The following is a 27,988-nucleotide window of genomic DNA, read 5'->3' on the forward strand; positions in this document are numbered from 1 at the left end:
TCCTTATAATTAGTTTTTTTAAGATCCTCACTGTCATTTTATTGTGTGAATATAAAGATGTTAAGCCTCCTTATCAGGTGGTTATTAAACACTTTCCACCGATACTGTAGTTGTGCAGTGCAACAGTTAACTGCATAGTTTTAAACACAGGCTTCTATTAAGATCCATAAAAACAGCCTGCACCTGGGTGAGGTGAACTTGTTTAAACTCTGTTAGGTAAATCGTTCGGTTGATGACCCTGCTCTCGTCATGAAGTTAGATGTTATCATGTTCGTCGTGCGTGGCTGCAGTCAAGTATATTTTATTTTGCATGAAGTGCTCCTAAACCAATCAGATCATGTTTGGTTATTAGAAAACCAAAGATTTGACTTGATTTTTCCCTCTTTGTATAGTCAAGTCCATTTTAAAGCTATCTCAATGCCAGGAAACTTCAAGCTAAACATCAAGCAAGGTTTTCATCTATCACATGTATTTTGCAAATCTCTTAATATCTAAAGGATATTCCTTCAACAGCAATGATTTAACTAAGTATTTAACCACCAAAAGGTCATCGTAGGAATTTTTTTTTGTCCATTCTTAATGACTGAAGAAAAAGATCACTACAAATATACAACTTTTCTCTCAAGGAAAGTGAAAATAAATACAAAGATAAATAAGAAAAAAGAGAAAACATTTTCAAAACAATACATTTAGATGCAGCTAATATGCAATAACTGTAAAATGTGTGCTTCACAGCGAGCAGTCTTTTTAAAATAATGAGCTGTTAAAGGTGCTCCAAAAATCCTGGAGGCTTTTCTTTTTTGTTATTTCCACAAACTACAAAAATGTCTGAGATGATTTTGTATGTTTGTAAGGAGTTTCAGCTCTGCAGGGCTCAGTCACTATATACCATAAATCCATATGTCCATTGGCTTCAAGATCATGCCACATAAAAGCCACACCCCCTGTCATTCATACGTCGCTGCTTAGCAACCGTCCTCTCATTTAGCTTCAAGAAAAACAATACTGTCACTATTCTGTGCATGTTCATATATATGTGAGTTCATATTTAAATTTGTGAAGGTATTTGCTATTCAGTTTCTTTGTAATGTATGTATTGTATTGATGGTAGATTGCCTTTTGTGCAAATTTGAAACGTCTCTAAGTGCTTCTTGGTGACCTTAAAGCAGAGCTGCCCATTTTGCTTCTGTTCTTCCTGCCTTTTCCTCGCTCCCTCTCTTTCTCTCCTCGTTCTCCTCCATGATTTTGTCTTTCCCCTTTCTTTCTCTCCTGTGCCTGCTCCTTTTCCCTGGATTTTTTGTGATCATGACGCTGTTTGCCCAGTTCCTTGCAGTAGTGCTCCAAGTCACTGTGGCGATTCAGAGCCATCACATCCTGTTTCCAAGGCTGGGTGGAGTCTGCCATGGCACGCTGACTGGGACTCCACACGCTCAATCGAACTGTGACAGCCGTCCAACGGAAACCATGCTCCTCTAGCTGACAGTGATAAATCCCACCGTGGTTAAGCTGTGCCCTTGGGATCAGGATGCCCCTGTCAATCACTACCAGCTGATCCCTTGAGGTCACCTGAATAGGAGATGGAGTTTGTATATTAATGCGTGTGCATTATGTCTATAAACTTGAGGCCAAGAGCATACATGCACCTAAAGATATTCCTTTTCAGATGTAACTTTTTATTACTCCATTTATTTCCACTTTATTTAAACTCTAAACATTTCCAACATTTTATTTGGCAAGTCAATTAAACATTCAATTTAAGACATTCAATTAGTTCGGCTTTAATTCACTGAAAGAACCATGAGCATCTGTACAAACAGTTGAACAGGTCTGAAAGGTTCAAGGTTCAAAGGTTCCAGAAAATCATATATATATATGTGTGTGTGTGTGTGTGTGTGTGTGTGGTGGATTGGTAATTAAATGAAAATAAATAGATAACATCATGTAGAAGGAGGAATGTTATAGTAATATTAAAGTAAGAAATTAAAAACTTTGGTCTAAGCCTACGCATTCAGCTAAAATTGTAAAAAACGGTTTAAAGGCAGCAGTGTTAAAACGGTTTAAAGTGAAAGTGTTAGAGTTGCTATTACAAAGCCCTGGACTTACTTACTTAACCCATAGAATTTGTAGACTGACCTAAAAAAATGTGTATGAAATCATTTTAATCACTGTATATATATATATAGTAAATTTTAACTAAAACAAATATGTTAGCTATTATTTTGAAATGACCTGTAATGGAGATAACCTATTTGACTTAAACACTGTAAATGTATAAAATGAAATGTATGGATGAAAATATTGGTGTTTGAATGTCTATTGCCTTGTATGCAAATATTTCCACCTAACAGTATGGATCACATATAAGGTGATGTTTGTACCTCATGTTGTTCCAGACTGTTCTCTCCGGTCTGTTTAAACCAGGTAACTGTGGCATGCTGTGAATTAGGCAGACATTCCAGATAGGTACTGTTCCCAACAGCCACCACTATTTCCTTCTCCTCAGACTGCACCTCTAGGCCAGCTATGCAAACAGACATAAACAAAAATGAATGAAAGATGTTGTACTGAATCATACAAACCATTATATCAATATACAAGTAATAGAACAATACTAAAATAATATCAAAGTCATAATCTTGTTTTATAACATCATTTATAGGTTGTAGAGCTTTTATTATTTTCTTATTGATCATCTAGATGTATGTTTATTAAAAAATGACTTTGCTTGCTTTGGCTTTCAGAACAGCATGGCTATGGGACCTGGGCATGGATTCTCCATAATAATGGATGATTGTTCAGGAATATTAAAACATGTGTATATGATTGCTATATGCATGCTAACATGCATGCTTTCTTCAAGCTAACATGCATGCTAACAATGTTCTGCTAGCTAACAAGGATGCTAACAATGTTCTGATAGCTAATATGCATGATAATAATGTTCTGATAGCTTGCACTGTATAAACAGCACCCTAGTGTGTGTCTGGAAAATATTTACCAGACCACTATTCTGGACTGTTTAAAAAACAGGATGGCTCCATGAAAGTATTTATCTCATACCAAATTCTTATTTACATCATCATAATGCACCAACAACCTGACTTTGTCTGGGAAAGCTTCTTCCACATGTTTTATTGTTCATAGCACTCAACATGATCTTGAGAGCTGTTGACAATCTAATAAATGCTACATTCTGAGATGGATATGGTTTCTTCGGTTGCTTGCACGATTCATTCCTTTCTGCTTGGATGTACAATCTGTATTTTATCACATAATTGATGTTAGCTGGTAGTTTGTTTTCTGCAATATCTACAATTTGTAATAGTCCAGCTAAATAAAATCCATCTCTTATAAATGTGTAAACAACTACCAAAGCTTTTTATACTTAGGCATTAATCATTATTTTGTGTTTATAAATATGACAATTCAAAGATGTTCTGTTTTGTTTCATGCTATCACTTTTGATTAGCACATTGAACTCAATAGATGTGACATATGTTTTTAGTAGTTCATGTGGTGAGAAGGAACACATTCATCTCTGTCCAATCATCTTTTTCGATTGTTGATTTTTTTTTTTTTTTTTCAAATTTGCCGGTCATCAGGTAATAGAAAAAATAAAATGAAAAATCTGTGAAGAATCTCTCTTTTAGAATGCCCATAGCCCTGTAGCTAGTCTAGCTAGTATGATGAGCTGGCTTGCATGTGATTGAATGAGCTGGAACAGATGATCTTCTACAGAAGCCACACTTGCAGTCAGAGATGTGAGCAGTGTCATGTTTTTGGGTTAAGGGTACTTGGTGTGATCTGCTTAAATATTTTGCAGGATCATGGTCTGGCAGTTCATGACTACTGGCCAATAACAACATCCATAGGAGACAAAAATGCCAGTACATTTAATTTTAATTATCATGCTACACTATATGACCAAAGTGAACTATTAGAAGACCCGAGACTGTTATAGCAGCAAAAGGTGAGACCCGCCCTGGAATAGGATGTTCAACATATTTGTATGATACTCAGGTGGCACATACTTTTTTTTTGGCCATACAGCATATGTTAAAAGCTTTAAAGGTTTTATTTCATTGCAAAGCTTTCTAACACTAACAATTGCCTGAGTTACATCATACACTGCAGTCACATGCTATTTTGGAACATACAGTTTGTCCGTGGTTAGGGTTAACAAATGTACAGGCAACTTGCCAACTGTGATTTGAACTGAACGTAAAATAAAACAACTCAGTTGACTCATTTCTATCTCTTACCTCCTTGTCGGACACACTCGGTTAAAGGATTCCCATAATCACCTACGTGACGAGTGCTTCTCCTAAAGATAGAAAGAAAGATATGTAAACAGGAGGTGTAGATTATAATAAGAAAACCACAATGTTTGAACGTGTATATGTACGTTTTCTGGTGCTCACCTGCGTGCAACTGGCATATAAGGGCTGCATGCATGGCCATCCCAGTTGCAGTATGGGTCTCTGGCCAGACAGCACTCTGCACATACCTGACCGTATAGGTCACACTGATACAGAGCCAACTGAGACACACCTTCTGCAGATCCCACAAACAGCCACTGCTCAAGAGAACACACACAAGAAAATATGCACATAAATTGACATAATATGCACATCTGCAAATACTCTGCACATATATACTCTCAAGCTGCTCAAATGTTACCATGCAACTGCACACACACACACCACTTTGCTATTATTTCTGCCAAATCTTACAATCCCAAGCTTTGCAGTGCACAATCTTAGAGAAACATTTCAGATAATATAAGACTGGGAACTATAGGAAGAATATCTAGGACACACAAACATAGGCATTCACACCATGCTTAGTTTAACCAGAAAAAATGCACTGTTGCTTTGTGTTGTCTCAAGTGCATTCGCCTGTGTGTTTCCTTACTTAAATGTGTGAAAACTCACACTTCTGGAATTGACTCTCATCTGCCTAGTCTCAAGTTGCCATAGAAACACTGTATAAAAGATAGTGGGAATGGGGTATCGATTTTGCTTATGTCTGTGTGTTTGTACACAGTCCACAGTAACCATACCTTCTTCTTGGACAGTGTCAAGGCGGTGACTGGTGACTTGTGCTGTATGGACAGAGACAGATCAAAGGTCAATAGTCTTAAGTTACTGAGGTTACATTAGGAATGCAAAGACACACCGTACCTTGAAGACCTGCAGCTGTTCCAGGGTGACCTCTTGACTTTGTCCTTGCTCTTGGGGGAGGTGAATGGACTTTAGCACCAGCCCAGAATCTATAATACATAAGACACACACACACAATAAATTTTTTATAGTTTATTTCATTATATATGGAGCTTTCACATTTACACACACACACACACACACACACACACACACACACACACACACACACACACATACACACACACACACACACACACACACACACACGCACACACACACACACACACACACACACACACACACACACACACACACACACACACACACACACACACACACACACACACACACACATACACACCTGTCCCAATGAAGAGAACATCATATTGTCCATCCACAGCCTCCACTCTGTCCACAACAATGCGGGTCAACTTGTAGTCAACACCGACTCTAATTAACAAAGGTTGGTTATCCACAGGACGCACCACTTCCTGCAGGAGTGGATGGGTGCGGCTAAAGAAGATGACATCATCAGGATACTCCCGAGTGGACCGGAAACTTCCGTAAGTGCTGCTTGGACACTAGTTGGCGATATAAAGAACATGCTATGGTTAGCTATTATACAGTACCCCTGAAGCAGATAGGGTTTAGGGCCCAACAGTAGCAGTGATGAAAATATTAGTTCTACAGAGCATGAAGTAGCAACTCTGATTAAAAAGAACTTAGCCATGCAAAATTTAGTAAAAATCATACACCTTCATAACACTGTCATTGAGAATAAATGTTTAAACAGGATCTATAACAGATCATGTTTAAAAGCATTATAATTTAATGTCACCTAAAATAACCTAAAATCAACAATCTTACATCTACACTCCCTGTGACTTATCTAGTAACTATAAAACAAAACAATGAAGCTAAAATTCCACCTTAAATTTGGGTTGTGAAATTTATGAAACCATTTACAGTTTCTCAGACTGACGAATGGCGAGCATTTAGAAAAGTATCAGTACTCTGAGTCTCTGTTAATGAGCTGCAATCACATGCCACATATGACAAATCAAGAGTAAACCTCAAAGCCAATAAGGGCACAGCATGGTCATATACCTCTTACTATTCTGATCTTCAAAGAAAGAAAGAGAACTCACTGTTCCAGGTCTGGGATAGGGCACTCTGCCTGTAAACTCTGCCCACTTATACTGTGGCCCTTCTCTGTGGTAGAAGTTTCCTTTGAAGGCACGGACGATGTCTTGCATGCGGTAGACACACACCGCTGATCCATTTAGCACATCACTGTGTGTGAGATAGAGAACATATGCTTTAACAGATGTTTCCTTACTGACAGTTAACATTTACACTAAGACGACAGTTGTCTAACTGCAGGTTATTAGTTTCAGAGTAGTTTCTGTATACAGTAGCTCACAGTATTTACTACAATTATATGCTTTAAGATGAATAACTGAATAATTCTATTGAATTTTTGAGGGTTAATATAAGTGATATGTAAATAACTTACATTTAATATGCAGTAAGGATTTTATAAAAACAAATCTAGGAATAAATGGTAGGTCTTTTAATGCATCTAAATGGGAAGTAGTACACATCCTTACTATTGAATTCAGGAGTTTAGCTTTGCCCATAGCTAACAGCTGCACGAAATCAAACACATAGCCATGTAATCTCCATAGACAAACTTTGGCAGTAGAATAGGTCGAAGGTTAGAGCTAAGTTACTTTAAACATGGCATTGTCTTAGGATTCCATCTTTTCTGCCCTTCTAAATCTGCCCAGTCAACTACAAGTGCTATTATTGTAAAATGCAAGTGTCTAAGAGCAACAACAGCTCAACCATGACACGGTAGACCATGCAAAGTCACAGAGCGAGGCTGCTGAGTACTGAAGCCTATCATCTGTTGTATAAAACACAACAGAGCACCTAATTTGCCTCTGGTAGCAACATCAACACAAGAAGGAGCTTCAGTATACATAGCCAAGAGATTCTGGCTCACTGGTTATGGTGTTGGCCTACAGATCAGAATAATGTAAATTTGAATCCCAGGTCCACCAAGCTGCCACAGCTGAGCCATGGAGCAAGGCCTTTAACCCTCAAATGATCAGTTCTATAATATGAGATGAAATGAATGTCACCATGGATAAGAGTGTCTGCCAAATGCCATTAATGTAAATATGTTCAAAATGCAACCCCAAAACTGGAACATTCAAAATCTCCTGTCTTGACTGTCTCAAGTCTTACTGACTTGTTAACAAAGCAAGCACTGAAGACTGAAGTTTATATAGACAGCTGCACCTCATTAATGATTCTGTTTTGTTTTGTTAGATAACAACACATTTGCATGTTTATTATTAGCCTTAGATTAAATTATGGAGCGCCTGCCTTACAAGTCTACTGTTACTATTGAAACAATAATGTATTAGAACAAACCTATTAGCAAAAACCTATGATTATTCATGTCGTTGCCACTATTAAAGAAAACGAATCAACACTTTTTTTTTATTCGTTCACTTTTTGCAACTGTAGTAAGATCTTTCATCAGCTACATGAGCCCGGTGTGTTTTAATGTGTGAGATGTGTAAAGACTTCAGTTTTTGCCATCAGTCTGGCTACTACACTCACTGTTTCCATTTGCCTGAAAGTCTGAAGCTGTATTTTAGAACATTACTCCACCCTGCTGCTTGATTCCGTTGGCTGATTTGGTTGTTCCAGACCAAACCAAAAGACACACACACACACACGCACGCACACACACACACACACACACACACACACACACACACACACACACACACACACACACACACACACACACACACACACACACACACACACACACACACACACACACACACTAATAAAACAAATTCAAACAGATGTGGTCAGACTCACATCTGCAAACACACACGCATACACACACGCATACACAAACACACACACACATACACAAACACACACACGCATACACAAACACGCACACGCATACACAAACACATCAAAGTACAGCATGTTGCCACACCTATACTCAGGTTTGTTTGCCCACTGTGATGCCCACAGGGTGTGTCGTGTTATATTTATTGGAAAAATATTTCCAAAAGTTTTAAAGATTGATTGGAAAATATGAAGAGCTTTGCTACACACATGCACTTACAATTTCCATGGTGTAGAACGCTGTCTGTCGCATAGACAACACACAAGCCACAGTAACTGTAATAGTGATGTAACTGCATATGAATACATTATTTATGTTCTAAACAGATATAAATATGGACACAAATAACTTTGTTAGGTTTTTTTTTGTTTAGATGGCATCTTAAGACCAGAGGTTAAGACCAGAGGTGTGTTAAGACCAGATTTGTGTAACTAAGGAACAGTATTTATTCTCATGTACACTTGAGCAAGTGGTCACCTTGCTTGTGAACATGCGCTGCTGTGTGATGCATTTACAGCATCCTTAGTAGCTGCCTGGTCACGTTTCAAACCGGTAGTTTTGTATAAGTATACTAGGTTATTTATTGTTTGGGACAAAGAACCAACTTTGTAAAAGAAACCAACTAGAGTGACTTGAGTGATGCAGCTGAGACTGAAAAAAACTGCCACAGCCAGAAATCACAGACCATGCTGACAGCGTTGGCATTATTCCAGTGTTTTCCATTATTCTCTGTTGTTTAGTCTTAGGCTTCATGTCAACATAAAAACCTAATATCAGCCACACCTAGTTCAGGTTGAAATCTGAAATACATATGAAGATATTTGAAGTTGTAAACAGATACATTTACAAATAATGTGTTACACCCTTGCAGTAAACGTCTGACTGACTGAAGTGAAAAAGGCTTCTCAGGCTTCTCTTATGGTGTAAATAAGGGGTGAGTCAGAGTCTTCTGTTTTTGTATGTGGGCCACAAAAACACTGCCACCTGCTTCTCAGAATTAAGGGATTTGCAATCGTGCCAAGAAAAGAAAATGCAAACATGGGCTCATGCTTACAGATTTGTGAGAATTTCAAACTCAATTTGCATGACAATTTATTGTTAGTGTTAAGAGCAGGGTTAGCATTCACAGCTTTCTATGCCATTTATAATGAATCGAATTAAATCCATCCACATTGTTACTACTTGTGCAAGTCCACATTGTTACTGCTTGTTTTGAGCGAGTATGTGAATTTACCTGGTGGTAGTAAAGAGGCCGTATATCAGCGGGTTCTTCTCGTCTTTGCCATGATGAATGAAGATGTCCTCTGTAGAGAGAAAGCATTGCAGATTTTTTGATTTATTCCTTAAAATGTAGATTGTAGATTTCTTGTACAAATGTATTTGTTTGACAATACTGTAGATTAGTAACAGTGGTATTATATTTTTTAATGTTTATCCATAATATATATCCATGATTGAAAAAGTGATATCCTATCTTTATTGCAGGTTTGGAGTGTGGAGATGAAGTGTGAGAAGGTGTGATGGAGTGCACCAGTGAGAACAAGACAATAGGGGACATTTAAAAATGTCTCCTGCATATACATGCAAAAGGAAAACAAAGCAGTCTCACCTCTGTCACACTCTCTTTCTTTGCAAATAAACTTGCACAATCTGACATACTTGTGGTTTCATGTGTACACTCTCATTCCCCTCATACACACACACCACACACACACACAAGCATATGATCAGTAGGCACGTTGGTACATATCCATACCGCATTCCCAGGGTCCTAACATTTCAGATATAATCAGACCTTCTCTCTCTCTCTCTCTCTCTCTCTCTCTCTCTCTCTCTCTCTCTCTCTCTCTCTCTCTCTCTCTCTCTCTCTCTCTCTCTCTCTCTCTCTCTCTCTCTCATGCATACACACACATACTGTACACACACAATCTGAATGAACTGTAGAAGAAACACAGAATAACCTGTAGAAGAAAGTTGACTCACAATGTTCCGTATTCAAAATAATAATAATAATTATTATTATAATATTTTATGAACATAGTATATAGATATTAATTAAAATAATTAACATTAGCAAAAGACAAAACGATGTTTTAATTTATAAATTACATTAACTAAATAAATTACTGTCAAGAATGAATAAAAAAAAATGCGATCCTACTTTCTTACTTTTCTTCTTCCCATCCTCATTTTTACACATTCTTCATCATTCTTCGATTATTTCTCACTTTTTATTCCTTTCTTTTATCAAAACAGTGGTGACTTAATTGACAGTTTGAGTTTGAGGTAAGAGCTTGTGATTCAGATCCCAAGACTCTGGCAAACACGACAAGTCATCTGCTACAGTATATGCTTTGAATGTAAATTAATCAAATCTAAATGTTTTTTTTTTTTTTGCTTTTCTCTCTTTCTCTCCTTCCCCACTTTTGCCCCTCTCTTGTCCCTCAGTTCATTGGGAAACCGTAGTTGTGGCAGATTCTCTAAACAAAAAGCCCGGTTCTTCCTGAAAGTGAGATAGTTTTGTCTGACCCGCATTCATTCACCCCTCCATCTAGCCCCTATTCCATACCATCCTTGTAAACAACCCCCTGTCATCCCTCCTTCCCTCCCAGGCAAACTGGAGACAGGATGAGGGTGACACACACGCGCACACACACACACACACACACACACACACACACACACACACACACACACACACACACACACACACACACACACACACACAGGCACAAAAAAAGTAGCAAAACCTTCACATTCACACACACACACACAAACACTTGACAATACAATAATCCCAGACATGTTTTAGACAAACAACTAAAAATCTCACCACTTCCAAACCACAAGCCACACTTATTCAAATAGACACACAGACAGTGTAAACTCTGTGAACTTGGACAATAGCAAATTTTCTTGCGTCATACACACCAACACCGACATAAATGCACACACAACAAACCTTAAACCTTCAAATAAACATTTTCGAAAATGAGAAACAAATATACTTAAAATGAACGTAAGCTAAAAAGAAAACAGAGAAATCACAATGTAATGAGCTGACATTAAATTATGCAAATTCATTCATTAGTTTTAAGACACTAATTTAAGAACAGCTGGTATGTGTGAGCTTTTATGCTATGGTAATATTTCGAAGAAAAAATGCTGAACATATGCTTTGTTTATAATCTTAACACATTGTGATTCACACTATTCAGATTTGATTTTTTTATGTTAATGCTAACGTCCTTGATATATTCACTTATATTATCGACTCGTATAACAAACAAAAATCCATCACATTGCCAGCCAGAGAAAGTATATACTTTTAGGCTAATAAGTGACGTGACATACGGCTAAGTATGGTGACCCATACTCAGAATTCGTTCTCTGCATTTAACCCATCCAAAGTGCACACACACAGCAGTGAATACACACACACCATGAACACACACCTGGAGGTGCGCAGCCATTTATGCTGCGGTGCCCGGGGAGCAGTTGGGGGTTCGGTGCCTTGCTCAAGGGCACCTCAGTCGTGGCCGGCCCGAGACTCAAACCCACAACCTTAGGATTACGAGTCAGACTCTCTAACCATTAGGCCACGACTTGCCCATAATAATAATAATGATACCTTAAGCATGTTTTGCACATTTCACAGATGTTAGATAATCTATATCTAAAACTTGAAAAAGTGAAACAAAAAACAAATTCTAGAAAGACAAATAAAAGAAATCAATTGTACTGTAGAACATATAAAAAATGTTAGTTTCTGAACAGAAACTATCTGTTATTAATTCTGCTCTAAGCAGTCGTTCTTTACCTGCACCGTTATCCTAAATCCTCTCCCATTTCCGAAACCTTGAGTAGATGCCAACTACATGTGGTCTTTGAGAACAACAACCTCCCAATTAATACACAATTGTCAGACTGTATATTTATAATCACAGCCTCCAGTATCACCCAAATGAGGATGAGGTTGACTTTGAGTCTGGTTCCTCACAAGGTTTCTTCCTCTTCCATCTAAGGGAGTTTTTCCTTGCCTAAGTCACCCCTGTCACCTCAGGCTTGTTTATTAGGGATAAATATAAACACGTTCAATTATATCTAGTATTAATCTTGAACTTTTGTATTATATTAATCTTTGTATGATATTAAACTTTTTGTACTATATTTCTTATGTTCTGTAAATCTGCTTTGAGACAATGTCCATTGTTAAAAGCGCTATACAAATAGAAAAGAATAGAATTGAAGTGAATTGATTTTTTCGAATCACAAATTGATTAGATTTGTTTATTACAGTTGTTGAAGATGTTATAGAAAACCAATCAACCTCTTCTGACCAATCAGACTGGAGCATTCAGCAGCACTGTGCTATAAAACTAAAGCTCACACACTAAACTGTGCTTCTACTTTTAATAGTATCAACAGGCAGATGGCTATTCAAACTGGAGCAGAAATGAGACCAATCAATCACCACATAATTGAAAATGCGAGTGAGGAATAATGAATCTGTGTAACTAAATAAAGAGTGTGCAATCCGCTGCAGTGGAAAAGTCATTATGAGAGAAACCACTTCACAGTCAGACCAGGTTTGCTTTTAGTGAGGTTTCCACTAACCATGTTTGATCCCATTCCGACCAAAACATCCTTTCAAACGTTCAAATTTACTTCAAAATACTATTTATAAAGTTACTGAAGGAAAAACCGTGGGAGCTCTTTTTTGGTAAGATTTATAGTAAAAAGCTGGTTTTATAGCAAGCTAGGATTTAAATGGTAATTATTTGGAGCTCACATGCCAATTTTGGCTGCTTGATTTATAAATTCTGTTGTTACTAGACAAAACATCACAACCCCAAACATAACTATACTTAGTTTAAACAATTCTTTGATCCTGATTTCTGTGTCCGGTTTCTATCATGTATTTAGTCTGTAGTTTATTTACATTTACATTTCTGGCATTTAGCAGACACCTTTATACAGAGTGACGTTCAATTTATTTTATTTATACAACTGAGCAATTGAGGGTTAAGGGCCTTGCTCAGGGGCCAACTCATGACCTACAGATCAATAGTTCAACACCTTAACCACTGAGCTACAACATTATTTCATCTCCTTCCTTGTACTGAGGAAACTGGTGTCTGACCTGCTTTTTTATTCCTATTTTATTCAACATTTAATCTCTGATATTTTAATGCAGACTATAACTTCTCCAACAAATATTTTTTTAATCCAACAAATAGTTTTTTTTCTCATTGAAGGAAAGAAACATTAAAATTATTTTCTGTGGTAAGTGACATTATGTTTAAAAATGTGGAAATTATTAAAGATATTTCTTTCAATTTTTCAAAATGAAAATGAGAAAATATATTAATTATTTAATCATTTATTTTAAACATACTGATTAAAAAATGCTAGCAGGATTTGCATGTGTTTACATGTAGGTATGAATGTGTATGAATTTTAATAATGCTATATTGTTTGTGAAATAATTACAAGTGTGCTACATTAATGAAAAAACAAAAGATGAGCCCTTAAGATCCAAATAAATTTTTTTTGTTAGAACACTTTGTTGTAGCGTTGACTTTAGAATAGTCAACCTGAACAAATAAATCAGGCTTACGGATATGATGCAAGTGCTGCATATAAACTGTAATGTAATACAGCAGTAGACTGACAAATTAAGCTTGTTTTATGATTTGGCAGGTGGATGTTAGTTAAAACATTTGTTAATTATGTGTTATAGTAGTACAACAATGAATGTTTTAACATTAATTCTGTAACTCACAGCACCCTGTTTTATATGAATCCAGATTAAGATTCTTCATCTAGACACAAACTCTAGCAGCCTGTATGGTAGCATCGTCCACACACTGAGCACAGCACGGTACATTTACGGCATTTGACAGACTCCCATATCTAGAGCTGCTTATATTTATCTCATTTATACAGCTGAGGGTTAAGGGCCTATCTCAGGAGTTTCAGCTTGGTGGCCCTGGGATTCAAACTCATGACCTTCTGATCAGTAGTCCAACACCTTAACCACGAGCTACCACTTCACCCTGTGTGGTCTACCTGTTCACCACAAGCTGTACACCATGAGGGACCCTGAGTCACAAGGCCCTGTGGAGATGTAGTTGTTCCAGGCAACAGAGCGTGGTGTAAATATAACACTGGTGGAATTTTCACAGACTCGCTGATGGCGCCGAGAGCACAAGTTGCTTGAATTAACGTTGTCATGGCTATGTAAGATCGAGCGATTGGAAGCTGGGAGTTGATTTTAGTTTTTGGGCTATGCAGTCATGGAAACTTTGGTAAGAGTATGAGATGTTATTTAGTCTTTATATCATCGTCAGAAAGGGGGATGTCAAGACAGCTCAAACCTGCTCTGAGATCTTTAACACTGAAGAGGCTCAAAGTAAACTGAGATCATGCAAACAACCTAGAGAGGCAGGTGTGTTGGAAATAACATCCACACAAATGTAACACTGCCAAACGAGTCAAACTTAAGAGGCTAAAGTGTTTAAAATGAATTTGCACTGTTGTTTTCGTACTTTTGTACTTAAGGGGAAAATTTGCTGATTATTGGATGTTAATCCATAACATTTTACTTAAGCAACACACCCAGCCAAGCCTGAGATAATACACAGCTAATACATAGCTATAACATAGATAAAGCACCACTGATATTCACATCAGTACTGCTAATAGCCATTTCCAAGTGTTTAAACTGACATTTCGTCCCAGTGATTCATGTGCTGGTGTTTCGGATTTCTTCAAATTTCTAACAATTTAACCCGACATCATTTTGAAGTTGTGGCATTTAATAAAACTATTGAATTTATTTGTTCAACATGGGAAGCTGAAACGGCTCTTCACTTTTATATAAGGTTATTAGAACGCACAATGCTAAGCAGCTGGGAAAAATGGCAGCTAAACATAAGCTAGCAATACTAAGGTTGATGAAAATCACAGAGCTAACAAGACAAAATAATTGCTGCTATCATTATTTGCCTCAAATGTGTTGGTAAATGACTAAGGAAAGATTTGACTATAATAACACCATATTTACAATTAGCTTAAACTTGCATGGGTTGTGCTAGATTGTGAACATCGTAACAGATCAAATAAACCTCCAGTATTGCGAATACCACAAGACGCATGAGCTGATCAGATGGAATTCGTTAGAAAGTAGTTACAGGCTTTTCTTGAATGCTAACTTTAAAGTTAACCACTAACCACAATTCTTCTGCTCAAACTACATGATCCTTTAACATTTAGGTCAAAAAGAATGAGGGAGAGTTTGTGTAGAAGAAGAGATGTGAAAACACCTTATTCAGGTGGATTTGTTCATGAAAATGTAATAAAGTGTTAAGGTGGGAGTGTAAGGTGGGGGGGGGCAGAGGAGAGAGAGAGAGAGAGAGAGAGAGGGAGAGAGAGAGAGAGAGAGATTGTATATGTGTACATGTTTGATGTTTGATATAGTTCATTTAGTCTAATCACCAAAGAATTGTTTATTCTATGAACAGCTTTACACAGACTGAGTGATAAGAAACTTTGTGTGAATGTGTGTGTGTGTGTGTGTGTGTGTGTGTGTGTGTGTGTGTGTGTGTGTGTGTGTGTGTGTGTGTGTGTGTGTGTGTGTGTGTGTGTATGTGAGTGTGTGTGTAAACACTGATCACAAAGCCCTGATACACCTTGGCATGTTTTCTAAAGTATTATCTCCATCACTGGCATTTTTTCAGACAGAAATTACATTTTAACTACAACATAAATTTTATTTGGTGTTAATTATGAATGATTATAAACTTACGCAGTTGGTCAAAGTGTGTCTGTAAGCCATCAGGTCCAGGAACAGAGCAGATCATTCGAGCTTTCTGATACGTGCTCCATTTATTCACCAAACTGCGCTGGCCACCAATGTCATTCTACATAAACACAGACAGAAAAACACACAAACGTCATGAAAAGTACCATAAGACATGAGATGATCAGATGATGAGAATCAACATTTTTATATAATCTGTGCTTTCGGTTCTTTGATTAAAGTACAGTGATGTACTGCTCAAACATCTGGGTCAGGCAGAAATGCAGACGAGCACGTCCACCTCCACACATGCAGGTAGATATGCAAGCTCACAGTCCAGAATGTGAAGGTATGCGCACACACACACACACACACACACACACACACACACACACACACACACACACACACACACACACACACACACACACACACACACACACACACACCTTGCAGACACGGGCGACTCGTGTGTACAGGACTTTGCCGGCGGGCCCCTCAGCCTCCTGAGCACGCTCAGTGAAGAACAGGTAGACCTTATCATCTTCCTCATTATCGCTCTCCTTCATCATGGCCACACGCACAAACTGAGCATCTGAGGCAGCCAAAGAAACAGAAGAAAAAAGAGGAAAAAAGAAAGAAAGTGAAAAGGTTTATTTTGGTTGATTTAGAAGAAATGAGACTTTTGTTATAAACATTTCTTTGTATGTTGGAGTGTTTATGTCTGGATTAAGCAACAAGAAGGTCTCTTTGTGATGAAGTAAAGTTACTGTTACCACCACAAAGTGCATTATTTTATTTTTTTTATACATTAAAGAACATATTATTCCTTTGCACCGTTACTTCTAATGTTCCTTTTAATGTTGTGACATGTCCACGAAACAAGTTCACACTTTAACAGGTATAAACAATAATTTCCTCTCTTTCTCTTGTGGTAGAAAATCTAAAGGACTAGTGTTTTTCTACTGTTACAATTAATGATACTAGAGACTCAGATTTGAGAATTAACACTGCTATGTTAAAGTATATTAAACTAATAGTTCAACTAATAATACATTTTCTACAACTTTACATGCTGAGATAAATTAAACTGATCAAACAAGACATGTCTAGAGACAAATGTCTGCGTCTTTATTTATTTATTTACTCAGTAGTGTTGCAAGGCTTATGAAGCTAACAAAAAAGTGGAATCTTTGTCACCTGATTAATATTGTGCAATACTGGACATAATTTAACCTGGTAGCTCTGGTGTAAAATGCAAACGTCATCCTCAATATCGAACAAAAAAAAAAGTGTAAATAGAATTTACTTACATTTTGTTTATACTGATTTAATGTTTTTTTATGTACATGTAAAAGTGTAAAAGAGTGTGTACCCTGAAGCCAGGTTGGTTCATATTGCTCTGTGCGGATCACGTGACGTTCTCCAAGACTTCGAAAAAATGCAGAGTCGCGACTCATGAAGTCGGACGTGATTCCAGCATACAACTCTCCATCTGTAATAACACACACAACCCCAAACAAAGGTTAAAGGACATCAAACTTGAAAACGAAGGATAAAAATATACACTCTCTCACACACACACACAGCTGTACCAATCATAGCAGTAGCAGTCTTTTGGTGGGGGTCATAGGGACATTTTCCTTTTCCAGTCTCTGTCTGTTCATACTGCAGCGTCTGATCCTCAGTCTGCATCACACACACACACACACACACACACACACACACACACACACACACACACACACACACACACACACACACACACACACACACACATTACATTACATGTTACATTCATCTCATCACATCTATGACCATGGATCACAAGCATGGATCCTGTGCACAAGCACTGTTACTGTGCTACTGGTTATACCACTGCAACTCTGATAGGTTCCTCTTGTTATAACACGGTCATTATGGCAATTACAACTTGTTATAACACTCTTACTATAGGAGTTACAATCAGTTATACAACTGTTACTATGGCTAGTTATGGAATACTAGTATTTACAATAAAATTTTCATGTCAGCAGATGATTTTTGTCTTATACACTGTGAGTGTGTGTGTGTGTGTGTGTGTGTGTGTGTGTGTGTGTGTGTGTGTGTGAGAGAGAGAGAGAGAGAGAGAGAGAGAGAGAGAGAGAGAGAGAGAGAGAGAGAGAGGACATTTATTGTGCTATAAGAAGAAAAAACATTTCACAACACATGTCAAGACATTACACCATCCCTTCATATGATTTTACTATCATATCTATACTATCTATAATATCACATCATGACGTGTGTAATTCCTTACATCCCTTTAATATATCCCTCGTCTAATAGTATAAAGCATTCAGTACCGTGAGGAAGAGGCGGGTGGGAATGTAGGCACAGCGAGGGTTGAAGGCTCCCGTTCCACAGGCATACAGGTGGGTTTGGTTATAAGTCTCCAATACACGCAGGAAATTGGCACACTCCAGCTAGACCGGGCACAACAAAACAGGAAATGAATATATGAATATATTGCATGTGAATGTTTATTAATACAGCAAATGAGTATTTTACCTGTGGGTCTTTTCCAGCCATCAGACAGTCCTGGATTCGATCTGGGTTCGCAGGCCAGTAAATCTGTAACACAAACACATAAGCAACACATACATTCAGTTTGTTATAATAATAATAATAATAATAATAATAATAATAATAATAATAATAATAATAATAATAATAATAATAATAATAATGATAATAATAATAATAATGATAATAATAATAATTATTATCATTATTATTATTATCATTATTATTATTATTATTATTATTATTATTATTATTTGGTGTCGATTTCTGTTTAAATTTCTGTTGGTCAGATGAGTCAGTGAACTCATGAAGAACAGTTCTCACTCCTGAGACCTTATTGAAAAGATATTCCCGTATCTTTAAGATTTAATCTGCATAAATGTACACTTAGTCATGTAGGGTAGGGACACACACACAGACACACACAGACACACACACACAGACACACACACACACACACAGAGTTAGTCAGTCAGTTAAATGGAAAGGGCTGGTCTGAAATGACAGTTTTGATAAGATAAGGCAGTTTCTGCTACCGGATTCCTGCACATATTTTACTGCTAATGCCGATAGATGTCTGATAGAATCTGTTTGTGTGTGTGTGTGTGTGTGTGTGTGTGTGTGTGTGTGTGTGTGTGTGTGTGTGTGTGTGTGTGTGTGTGTGTGTGTGTGTGACTGTGTTACAAAAAATGCTACAGTATGAGCTGATGTTCAGGTCATTATTCATATGTCATCTCACTTAAAATACTCAAAATCCTCCATCTTAACCTTTCAGATATACATCATCTAACTACTTTTGCCCCTTCAGACCACGTGACAAGCATTAAACTCACAACCGTCTGGTGACAAAAAACAAACACACTCGCCCACACACAGCACAAGGTGGTGTCTCTGATGTAATGCGACAGTGGCAATGCAGCAGAACTGAAGTCCTGCTCCTTCTGTTATGACTGATAGCTGAGAGCTGTGTCTGAGAGAAAACAAGGACGTGAGAACTTGTTATCACCTTGCGAGTGGGTTGTGTAACATCATCCAGGCTGACTGACAGTAAATAGTCCTTCATGCTGATGTACAGACGACGGCCATCTTCATCAGGCAGCAGAGAGTTCAGATACCCGGCAGAAAGCGGCAGAGACATCAGCCTGCCGCTATGGACTAGCTCTGAGAGACACAGACAGATAAGGACAGATGTTAAGTCATTAACATTGGTACACATATGGAGCCAAACCTTTTCTGTCAAATCAGTGTTAAGGAAGTGTTTTTTAGTCTGAATCGTCTGATCTACTCCTATTGTAGTGTAATAAGCAATATACAGGAAATTCAACCACCCATTTCCCTATAGTGAAAAAAAGAGTAAAAGCTTTATTCCAAATCCATGTATAATGGAAGACATTAATGAAGCTCCTGAAATTAAATTTTGTGTCCCCGAGCTTTTTCTTCCTGTCCTGTAGTGTTATGGTCGTAGATATAATACTATATTCTGAAATATAGTTTGTCACTTTTGGGAATTTTTATTTTATTTTAATATACAGATTTATGTAAATCTTAGTTTAAATCATCCAGTTTAAAGCTCTCTAGAGTCACATACTGTATTCCTGTACGCTCTCCCGTACTCTCTCGCTTTTTCCGATCATCCCATGGCTGAGAAAAAAATATGTTAGAGTTTATGTGTTTTTTGAACTGAAGATTAAATTGAAGATTCAGTTCAGCAATTCAACAGAAGTTTTCTGGTCAGACGTAAATCGACATAGGGGATCAAACCTCAGCTAAGAAGCTATTTCAAAGGGATTTTGAAAATGAATTGAAAAGTGAAGAAAATCTTCTTTATTTAAAGTCATTTGTAAATTAGTCTCTGTTTATGATTTACAAAGCACACTATTTACAAAATCTCTATGAATGTATGTAGTTATGAGAATTATCACAGCTGTATGTTAGAAATATAAAAGGTTTACATTGGAAATGTGTAGAAATGTGTCCCCACCCCCCCTCCCCGAGATTAGGATATGATGTGTGTAAATACCAGAAAACCTACAGGAACGTGTGTGTTAGTGATAATGACCTTTTACCATGTTAATCTAGTTGAATATATACACATAAGAATGTTTAGGACTTCTCATGTAAGACTTGTTGTAATATATTTATTGTTGTAGTGAAACAGTTTTTATAGACATGTTTTACTTTAGTAAAGGAATTCAACTGACCATCACACATTCTAAACAGGTTTCATCTGCTTTTTGAAAAACAAGGAAATGTGTCAAAATTCCTATCTGTGGTTATTACCCATACACTCCAGATGCATGCGTCATAAAACGAGAGGGAGACGGAGATGGAGTGAGAGTTTGCATGTGTTTAATATATTCAGCCAAATATTACATAGTACTAAGGATATTTTCCTGAAATATGACAAAGATTTGAAGCAGAGGCAGAAAACTGTCCAAAACTGAAAGCAGAAAACTGTCTCAGAAGAGAAAGACAGTCTGGTTATATAACACAGACCCTATGTCTAGAATCGATATTATATACAGTAGATCAGAACTGGGCAGTCTAAGAATCTGGATTTGTTTAGTCTTTGATACAGAGCAGAACCGAGAAAACATCCAAAATACGCATCTTTCAGTGTCTCTCAATAGCATCAAAGAAATTTGTGAGCTTAATGGAAAACAACACACACACACACACACACACACACACACACACACACACACACACACACACACACACACACACACACACACACACACACACACACACACACACACACACACACATAAAAGATCACAGACACATTGCAGGATGTTTAAGGACAAGAAGCCAGACAGCCAGGCCAGAAAAACCAGCTAATCTACAAAAACCCAATAATCTACACATTCACTCTGACTGCTGATGGCCGAATGATAAACTAATCAGTGAAAAAGTGAAAAAGATAAAGACATGAAGCAATACTGAGATATCACACACAAGAGAAGGCCTGTGGTGTGTTTAGCAATTGATAAAAACATGACAGCAGTAACACAACCTACATGTGTGCATGCACACGTGCAAAACACACACACAGTTTGGAGCTGTCTTGGATTTGTGTTAAGCTGGTGAATATGACCTTTGCAGACACACACACACACACACACACACACACACACACACACACACACACACACACACACACACACACACACACACACACACACACACACACACACACACACACACACACACACCTCTTAATTGGACAAACATAGTTCCTTAATTGTAATTATTCCCAGACTTTTCTTGAGTACCCACAGAACTGTATTGCCTTCACAACCGCTTTCTTTACACACACATACACACAGATTTCCGACTCAGTCGGAGAAGCACCAGCTGCGCCCACCCCACCCTTGCTTAGGGGGCAGTTGCTATAGCAACAATGAATATTTCGGTCCTGCTGGGGTGTGTGTAAACTAAATACCCCTCCATAGGATTACGATTGGTATTCCACCTGTCTCTCAGTGTGTGTGTGTGTGTGTGTGTGTGTGTGTGTGTGTGTGTGTGTGTGTGTGTGTGTGTGTGTGTGTGTGTGTGTGTGTGTGTGTGTGGCCTGGGTTCTAGGCTCAGTCTCATATGACCTCCTAATGACTAATTACTAAAGCGAAGAACATGATTGACCTTTTTTTTTCATATAATCAGAAAAATGGAGACACATTTATCCTTTCTTCCCTCAGACTGTCCATTCGTCCATCCACTCATCCATCATTGCATTCATCAGTCATTTTTCATACAAAATAACTCTCTCTCCATCCATCCATCCATCCATCCATCCATCCATCCATCCAGCCAGCCAACCAGCCAGCCAGCCAGCCAGCCAGCCAGCCAGCCAGCCAGCCTTCCATCAATCCACTGATCCATTCATTCATCCATCCATCCATCCATCCATCCATCCATGCCTACACCACTTGACCATCCTTTCATTGTTCCATCTATCCATCTAAAGGATTACATTCAAATCTGGGTGAACATCAGCAGGAATACAGTTTTCAGTATTTAAACACAACCTTGCTCTCTCTCTCTCTCTCTCTCTCTCTCTCTCTCTCTCTCTCTCTCTCTCTCTCTCTCTCTCTCTCTCTCTCTCTCTCTCTGTGGGTGTGCGTGTGTTAGATTACCTTAGTCATGGGAGATGCTCATTTTAGAATATTTGATTATTGCAAATGTGCGGTGTGTGACACTGCTAGACACATTCCAATATCAACACACACACACACACACACACACACACACACACACACACACACACACACACACACACACACACACACACACACACACACACACACACACACACACACACACATTGTTATTTGACTGAAGTGCCTTCATAATATCACATGTTCTTGTCTCCAGAATTATATGTCTTCAAAAAACTTGGAACCAACAATCACTTTAACTAATGTAGCATGTACAAGCACATCAAAAATAAATCCTGATGATGAGATGCTATGTTTGTATATTTATCTAGTTTTTTCAGGAGGAAAATATGCAAAAACTAACAACAAAAAACCCCACACTGTCACTATTTAACCAAATGAACTCCTCAGATATACATCTGGGAGTTAATTTAACCGCTATTGTGCAGCCATGACATCTGCTGCGTCAAAATGACAGAGTAGCATGAAAAAAACAAAAGCAGAAGTCAGTTTGTGGCACGTAGCATATCATTATCTGGAAATGGAATGGAGTGTCTGTTTAAGTGTGTGTAGGTGTGTTTGTGCAATAATAAAACTTGTGTGTTTGTGTGTGTGTGTGTGTGTGTGTGTGTGTGTGTGTGTGTGTGTGTGTGTGTGTGTGTGTGTGTGTGTTTGTTAGAGAGAGAGAGAGAGAGAGAGAGAGAGAGAGAGAGAGAGAGAGAGAGAGAGAGAGAGAGAGAGAGAGAGAGAGAGAGGATATGAATGGATAGCTCTGTCTGGGGCACTGTTTCCCTGGGGAAGAGTTTCCCTCCTGCGCGGTAGGGGACCACTGGAAACGGGACACACTTCCTGTGGAAATGGGGTTATCATTTCTACAATTATGGCCTAATTAGAGAAAAGAGGTCTGGAGAGCAGGGCTGAGAAAAGCACACATTCACACACAGACACACACTCTTACACAAACACATCCATGCATAAGCCACAGACACATCCTGATATGCAAACACAAATGCAAACATCATAACACACACTGCTCATGTCTGGGATTTCTCAACTGTCACTCACAAACACCTTTTCAACATTACCTACAACCTTTCTTAAATATGAGCATACATCATAATTATCAGCCTCACACACACAAACACACACACACACACACACACACACACACACACACACACACACACACACACACACACACACACACACACACACACACACACATATATATATATGCCTGATTTATTTATTTATTTCTAACATAATGAAGTCTCTGTGCCTCTCACACCCAAGTACTGCATTTACTTCTAAAACTGTAGATGTTTTAAGAATACATTTAGAACAAATAATACTAAATCCTAATGCTAACAACAACAACAGCAATAATAATAATAATAATAATAATAATAATAATAATAATAATAATAATGTTTGTTTTATCATACTATGTATACTGATAAAAGCATACTTACATAATGATAAATATTAGATCCTTACTATACTACAATTCAATATTCTGCTATACTCATATATTCACAAAATAACAGGGTTAATATAAAGAACATTAATTATAATAATCTAAAATAATTTCATATATCAATATGTATGTATGTAGAGAGTAAATAATAAAAAAAAATACGGCACATAAACAAGTGAAGATGTGAACACAACATACTGTATGTATACAGATTAATATCATTATTCATCATTATTATTATTAATATCATTATTGTTTCCCTCCCTCTCCCCCCCAACTGCTCCCCGGGCGCCGCAGCATAAATGGCTGCCCACTGCTCCGGGTGTGTGTTCACGGTGTGTGTGTGTGTTCACTGCTGTGTGTGTGCACTTTGGATGGGTTAAATGCAGAGAAGGAATTCTGAGTATGGGTCACCGTATGTCACTTCACTATTCACTTCACTATTCACTATTACTCTATTTCATTCTCTCAGTGCTGCTTTTGAGCTCCAGCATTCGGAAAGCAGAACTCAGCTTCTTGCTAGCTGGACCATAAACCCTGAAAGCCTGGCACTTTCCCCATGTCTTTGTCACTATATCTGCAGGGTTACTGAGCTTTACCAGTTCTCTGAGTGGGCTCAGACACTGCACACAATGCTTGTAAATGTCCAGCAAATCAAACACAAACTAATCATTCAGTTCATTAATGAAAGCAACCTGACTCGTCAAATCTGTTATAAACAGACTTCTGAAGCAATAGAATACATCAATTTAACATTTTTAAACTTTGCACTGTATAGAAGAGCATTTAATTATGGGAATACATCATGTCCAGTTACAAATAAGACAGATTTTTGTTGGATAATCAGCACTAATTGCATGGATGAGCAGAAAAGAGGGTTACACTGTTCCTGTCCTGGGAAAACAACTCATAGCACAGATAAGGACTGGGCAACGTTTCTAGAAATGCTTTTTCATATAAATTTCGAAATTAGTCAAAAAATAAATCAGTGGTATTTGAGAACTATCATTAACATTGTAAATATCCATCAGAACCACTGATAGGCCACATTAAATAATGAACAATCAATCAATTACTCTGTCATTTGACTTTAAGTTTTTGGTATCACAGAGCAAAACCATACAATGCCTTGGCACCTTCGCCTGCTATTATATTTGTATAAGGTAGACCTCTACATCTAGAAACAGTAAAGGAGATTAGTGATGAGGTGAATTATATTAAAAATGCACTATACCATAGTGCTGTTAATTATGTGTGTATGTGTGTGTGTGTGTGTGGGGGGGGGATTAAATGTTCTCTCTGTGCTTCAGGGTTTTCCTCTGCATACTTTAGTTTCCTCACCCAGTCTGAAGTCATGTATCGCAGGCTGACCGGCATCTCTAAATTGTCCAAGGTGTGTCAGTAAGTGAGTAAGTGAGTGTTACGTGATGTGCACACCCCCAATTTGTGCCCTGGGGATAAGTCCTGTGAGATAGACTCAAGGCTCCCCATGACCCTGTGATTGATAAGCAGTTCAGAATATGGATGGATTGGTCAGAAGGTGTTGGTTCACAGCATAACATAACAACATAATGTGACTAAAGTAGCAGCTGCAGATGTGCTTGTTCTAACACGTAATAGCATTCACACATGGACTTGTAAAGCTGTCACAGCATACAAGCCACTTTATAAATGGGGAATATTGTTAATATAGTGGGGGGTTTTTGTGAGAAGATTTATTCAGCATTTTTCGAAGGAGTCTCCAGTGTCAAAGTTTTGTCACTGTCTGAGAAAAGTTATAGAGATACATTTTTACAATATGGGCAAAGAGAGAAAAGAAAGGCTAGAGAAAAAAACTGTTTACAGTTGCTATAATGTCAAGAGATAACAAGAACTTGTCATGAGGACCTTCCACAAGATTACACCAAACTATAAACAGATAAAACATATGACAAGCCGTTCTTTAATAATAATAGAAACTGTTGCTAAATGTTGTGCCATAGGAGAAATAAACCAGTATGCTCACATTGGAAAATATTATTCCTCATGTCTTTTCCTACATAATGAATAAAACTAACACGTTGCTATGTCTCCATTTGCCCAGCTGCGCTATTCATGAACACAAGGTGCCTTTGAGAAGATGGTGCTGCAGATGATTTGCGTGAGTATCTGCTCTACCAGAATCACATGAGACTCACTTCACACTCTTACGCAATGTCCGTTGATAATAGTTACACCCTGTTCTATTTTGCAAGGATCAAATTAAAAAATGGTAAATAGTAGTTTGGATTTTAAACATGTGTTACAAGTATATATTTTAGAGGTACTGCTCATCCCTGTTGCTGAGCCAGAAACAACTGCATGCATTATGTAAAGCCCTAATAACAGGCACAAGTTCCCGTGTGATTAGTCATAACACAACCATCCGTCCTAATGCTGTCAGTATGAATGAGTGATCAGAGCATGTGTGTGTGTGTGTATGTGTGTGTGTGTGTGTGTGTGTGTGTGTGTGTGTGTGTGTGTGTGTGTGTGTGTGTGTGTGTGTGTGTGTGTGTGTGTGTGTGTTAATGGTATCACACAAACCACCAGATGTCATTTTTCAATTGGGAAATCAGGCCAAAACACCCTGGATAATAATCTAGAGCTCCACATACACATGTGCACACAGACAAGCTCACATTCACTCACTTACTCAGTCACACACACACACACACACACACACACACACACACACACACACACACACACACACACACACACACACACACACACACACACACACACACACACACACACACACACACACACACACACACACACACACACACACACACACACACACACACACACAATGCAACAATGAACAATTAACAGTAATTAAGTTCTTAAAGTCATAAGTTGGAGAATACACTGATTATATCCCTCTCTGATTAACTCACATTAACACACACTTATATACACTAAGAGTTAAAAAAAGGCTCCAATCAGCAGTGGTGCAGAGAGAGAGAGAGAGAGAGAGAGAGAGAGAGAGAGAGAGAGAGAGAGAGAGAGAGAGAGAGAGAGAGAGAGATAGAGAGAGAGAGAGAGAGAGAGAGACTGACTTAAAGCTGTGTGTTCTTACCCAAGTGTGTGAACTGCAGTCTAGGTTGAGATGGTCTCCATGCTCCTGACAAAGAAATCACCAGCAGTGATGCAAAGGTAAAAGATAATATCCTCCTCATGGCTGAAACACACTATGCACTTTACACTCTAAACAACCTGAATACAAACAAACGGCATACAGCTAGTGCTCAGGCAGGAAGCATCACACTCCTCTGTGTGTGTGTGTTTCTGTGTTTCTCCACAGTGCAGAGAAATCTAATCCAGCCCAGTTTAATATCTCTCTGCTTTTTTCTTCTTGTTTGTCATCTAACAGTACCAACGTTTCCTTGGATAAGTGCTCCTCTCTCTGTCTATTCTCTCTCCCTCTCTCCCTCTCTCTCTCTCGTACCCTCTCTCACACACACTTGATCTCGTTTTTTAAAATATGTTATGGTGTTGCTTAATCCCCTATTTGCAGTTGATGTCTCTCTCTGTGTCTCATTCCTCTTTTAGCCTTCCCTCTCTCCTTACATCCAAACGCTCCACTATAAAGAAGGAGGGAACAATTCCACGCCTCTCTCCCTTCTCAATGTGTTCTTAAAAAAAGAGGGATCTGACAGTTGGTGTGTGCCTTTCATCTCATTCCACATCTCTCGATTTCTCGGTCTGTCTGAGCTTCTGACTCCTCGCTAACTGATTATGTCTCCAAACCCTTTGCTCATTTTCCCCTGTATTCTTATCTAAATTTCATAAGCACTGTGTACACAAAATCACTCCCAGATACGAACACAAACTTCCAGCGAATCCTTCAATGAG

The 27,988-nt window shown here is 38.1% G+C and overlaps 1 protein-coding gene across 1 annotated transcript; it reads right to left on the bottom strand.

The window, feature by feature from the left end:
• Positions 1-9: 9 nt before the first annotated feature.
• On the bottom strand, positions 10-27,974 carry sema3h (sema domain, immunoglobulin domain (Ig), short basic domain, secreted, (semaphorin) 3H). The gene is made up of 17 exons (XM_027133998.2): positions 27,213-27,974; positions 19,485-19,639; positions 18,464-18,526; positions 18,259-18,378; positions 17,509-17,602; positions 17,289-17,408; positions 16,363-16,508; positions 15,920-16,034; positions 9,344-9,413; positions 6,314-6,458; positions 5,527-5,746; positions 5,184-5,272; positions 5,063-5,104; positions 4,422-4,576; positions 4,263-4,324; positions 2,379-2,521; positions 10-1,566 (listed from the first exon to the last, which is right to left on the bottom strand). Exons 1-17 carry the CDS (start codon positions 27,310-27,312, stop codon positions 1,141-1,143), a joined length of 2,265 nt encoding a protein of 754 aa, XP_026989799.1. The 5' UTR covers positions 27,313-27,974; the 3' UTR covers positions 10-1,140.
• Positions 27,975-27,988: the final 14 nt, after the last annotated feature.

This window comes from Tachysurus fulvidraco, chromosome 14 (assembly GCF_022655615.1).
Source record: "Tachysurus fulvidraco isolate hzauxx_2018 chromosome 14, HZAU_PFXX_2.0, whole genome shotgun sequence".
Taxonomy (NCBI): Eukaryota; Metazoa; Chordata; class Actinopteri; order Siluriformes; family Bagridae; genus Tachysurus; species Tachysurus fulvidraco.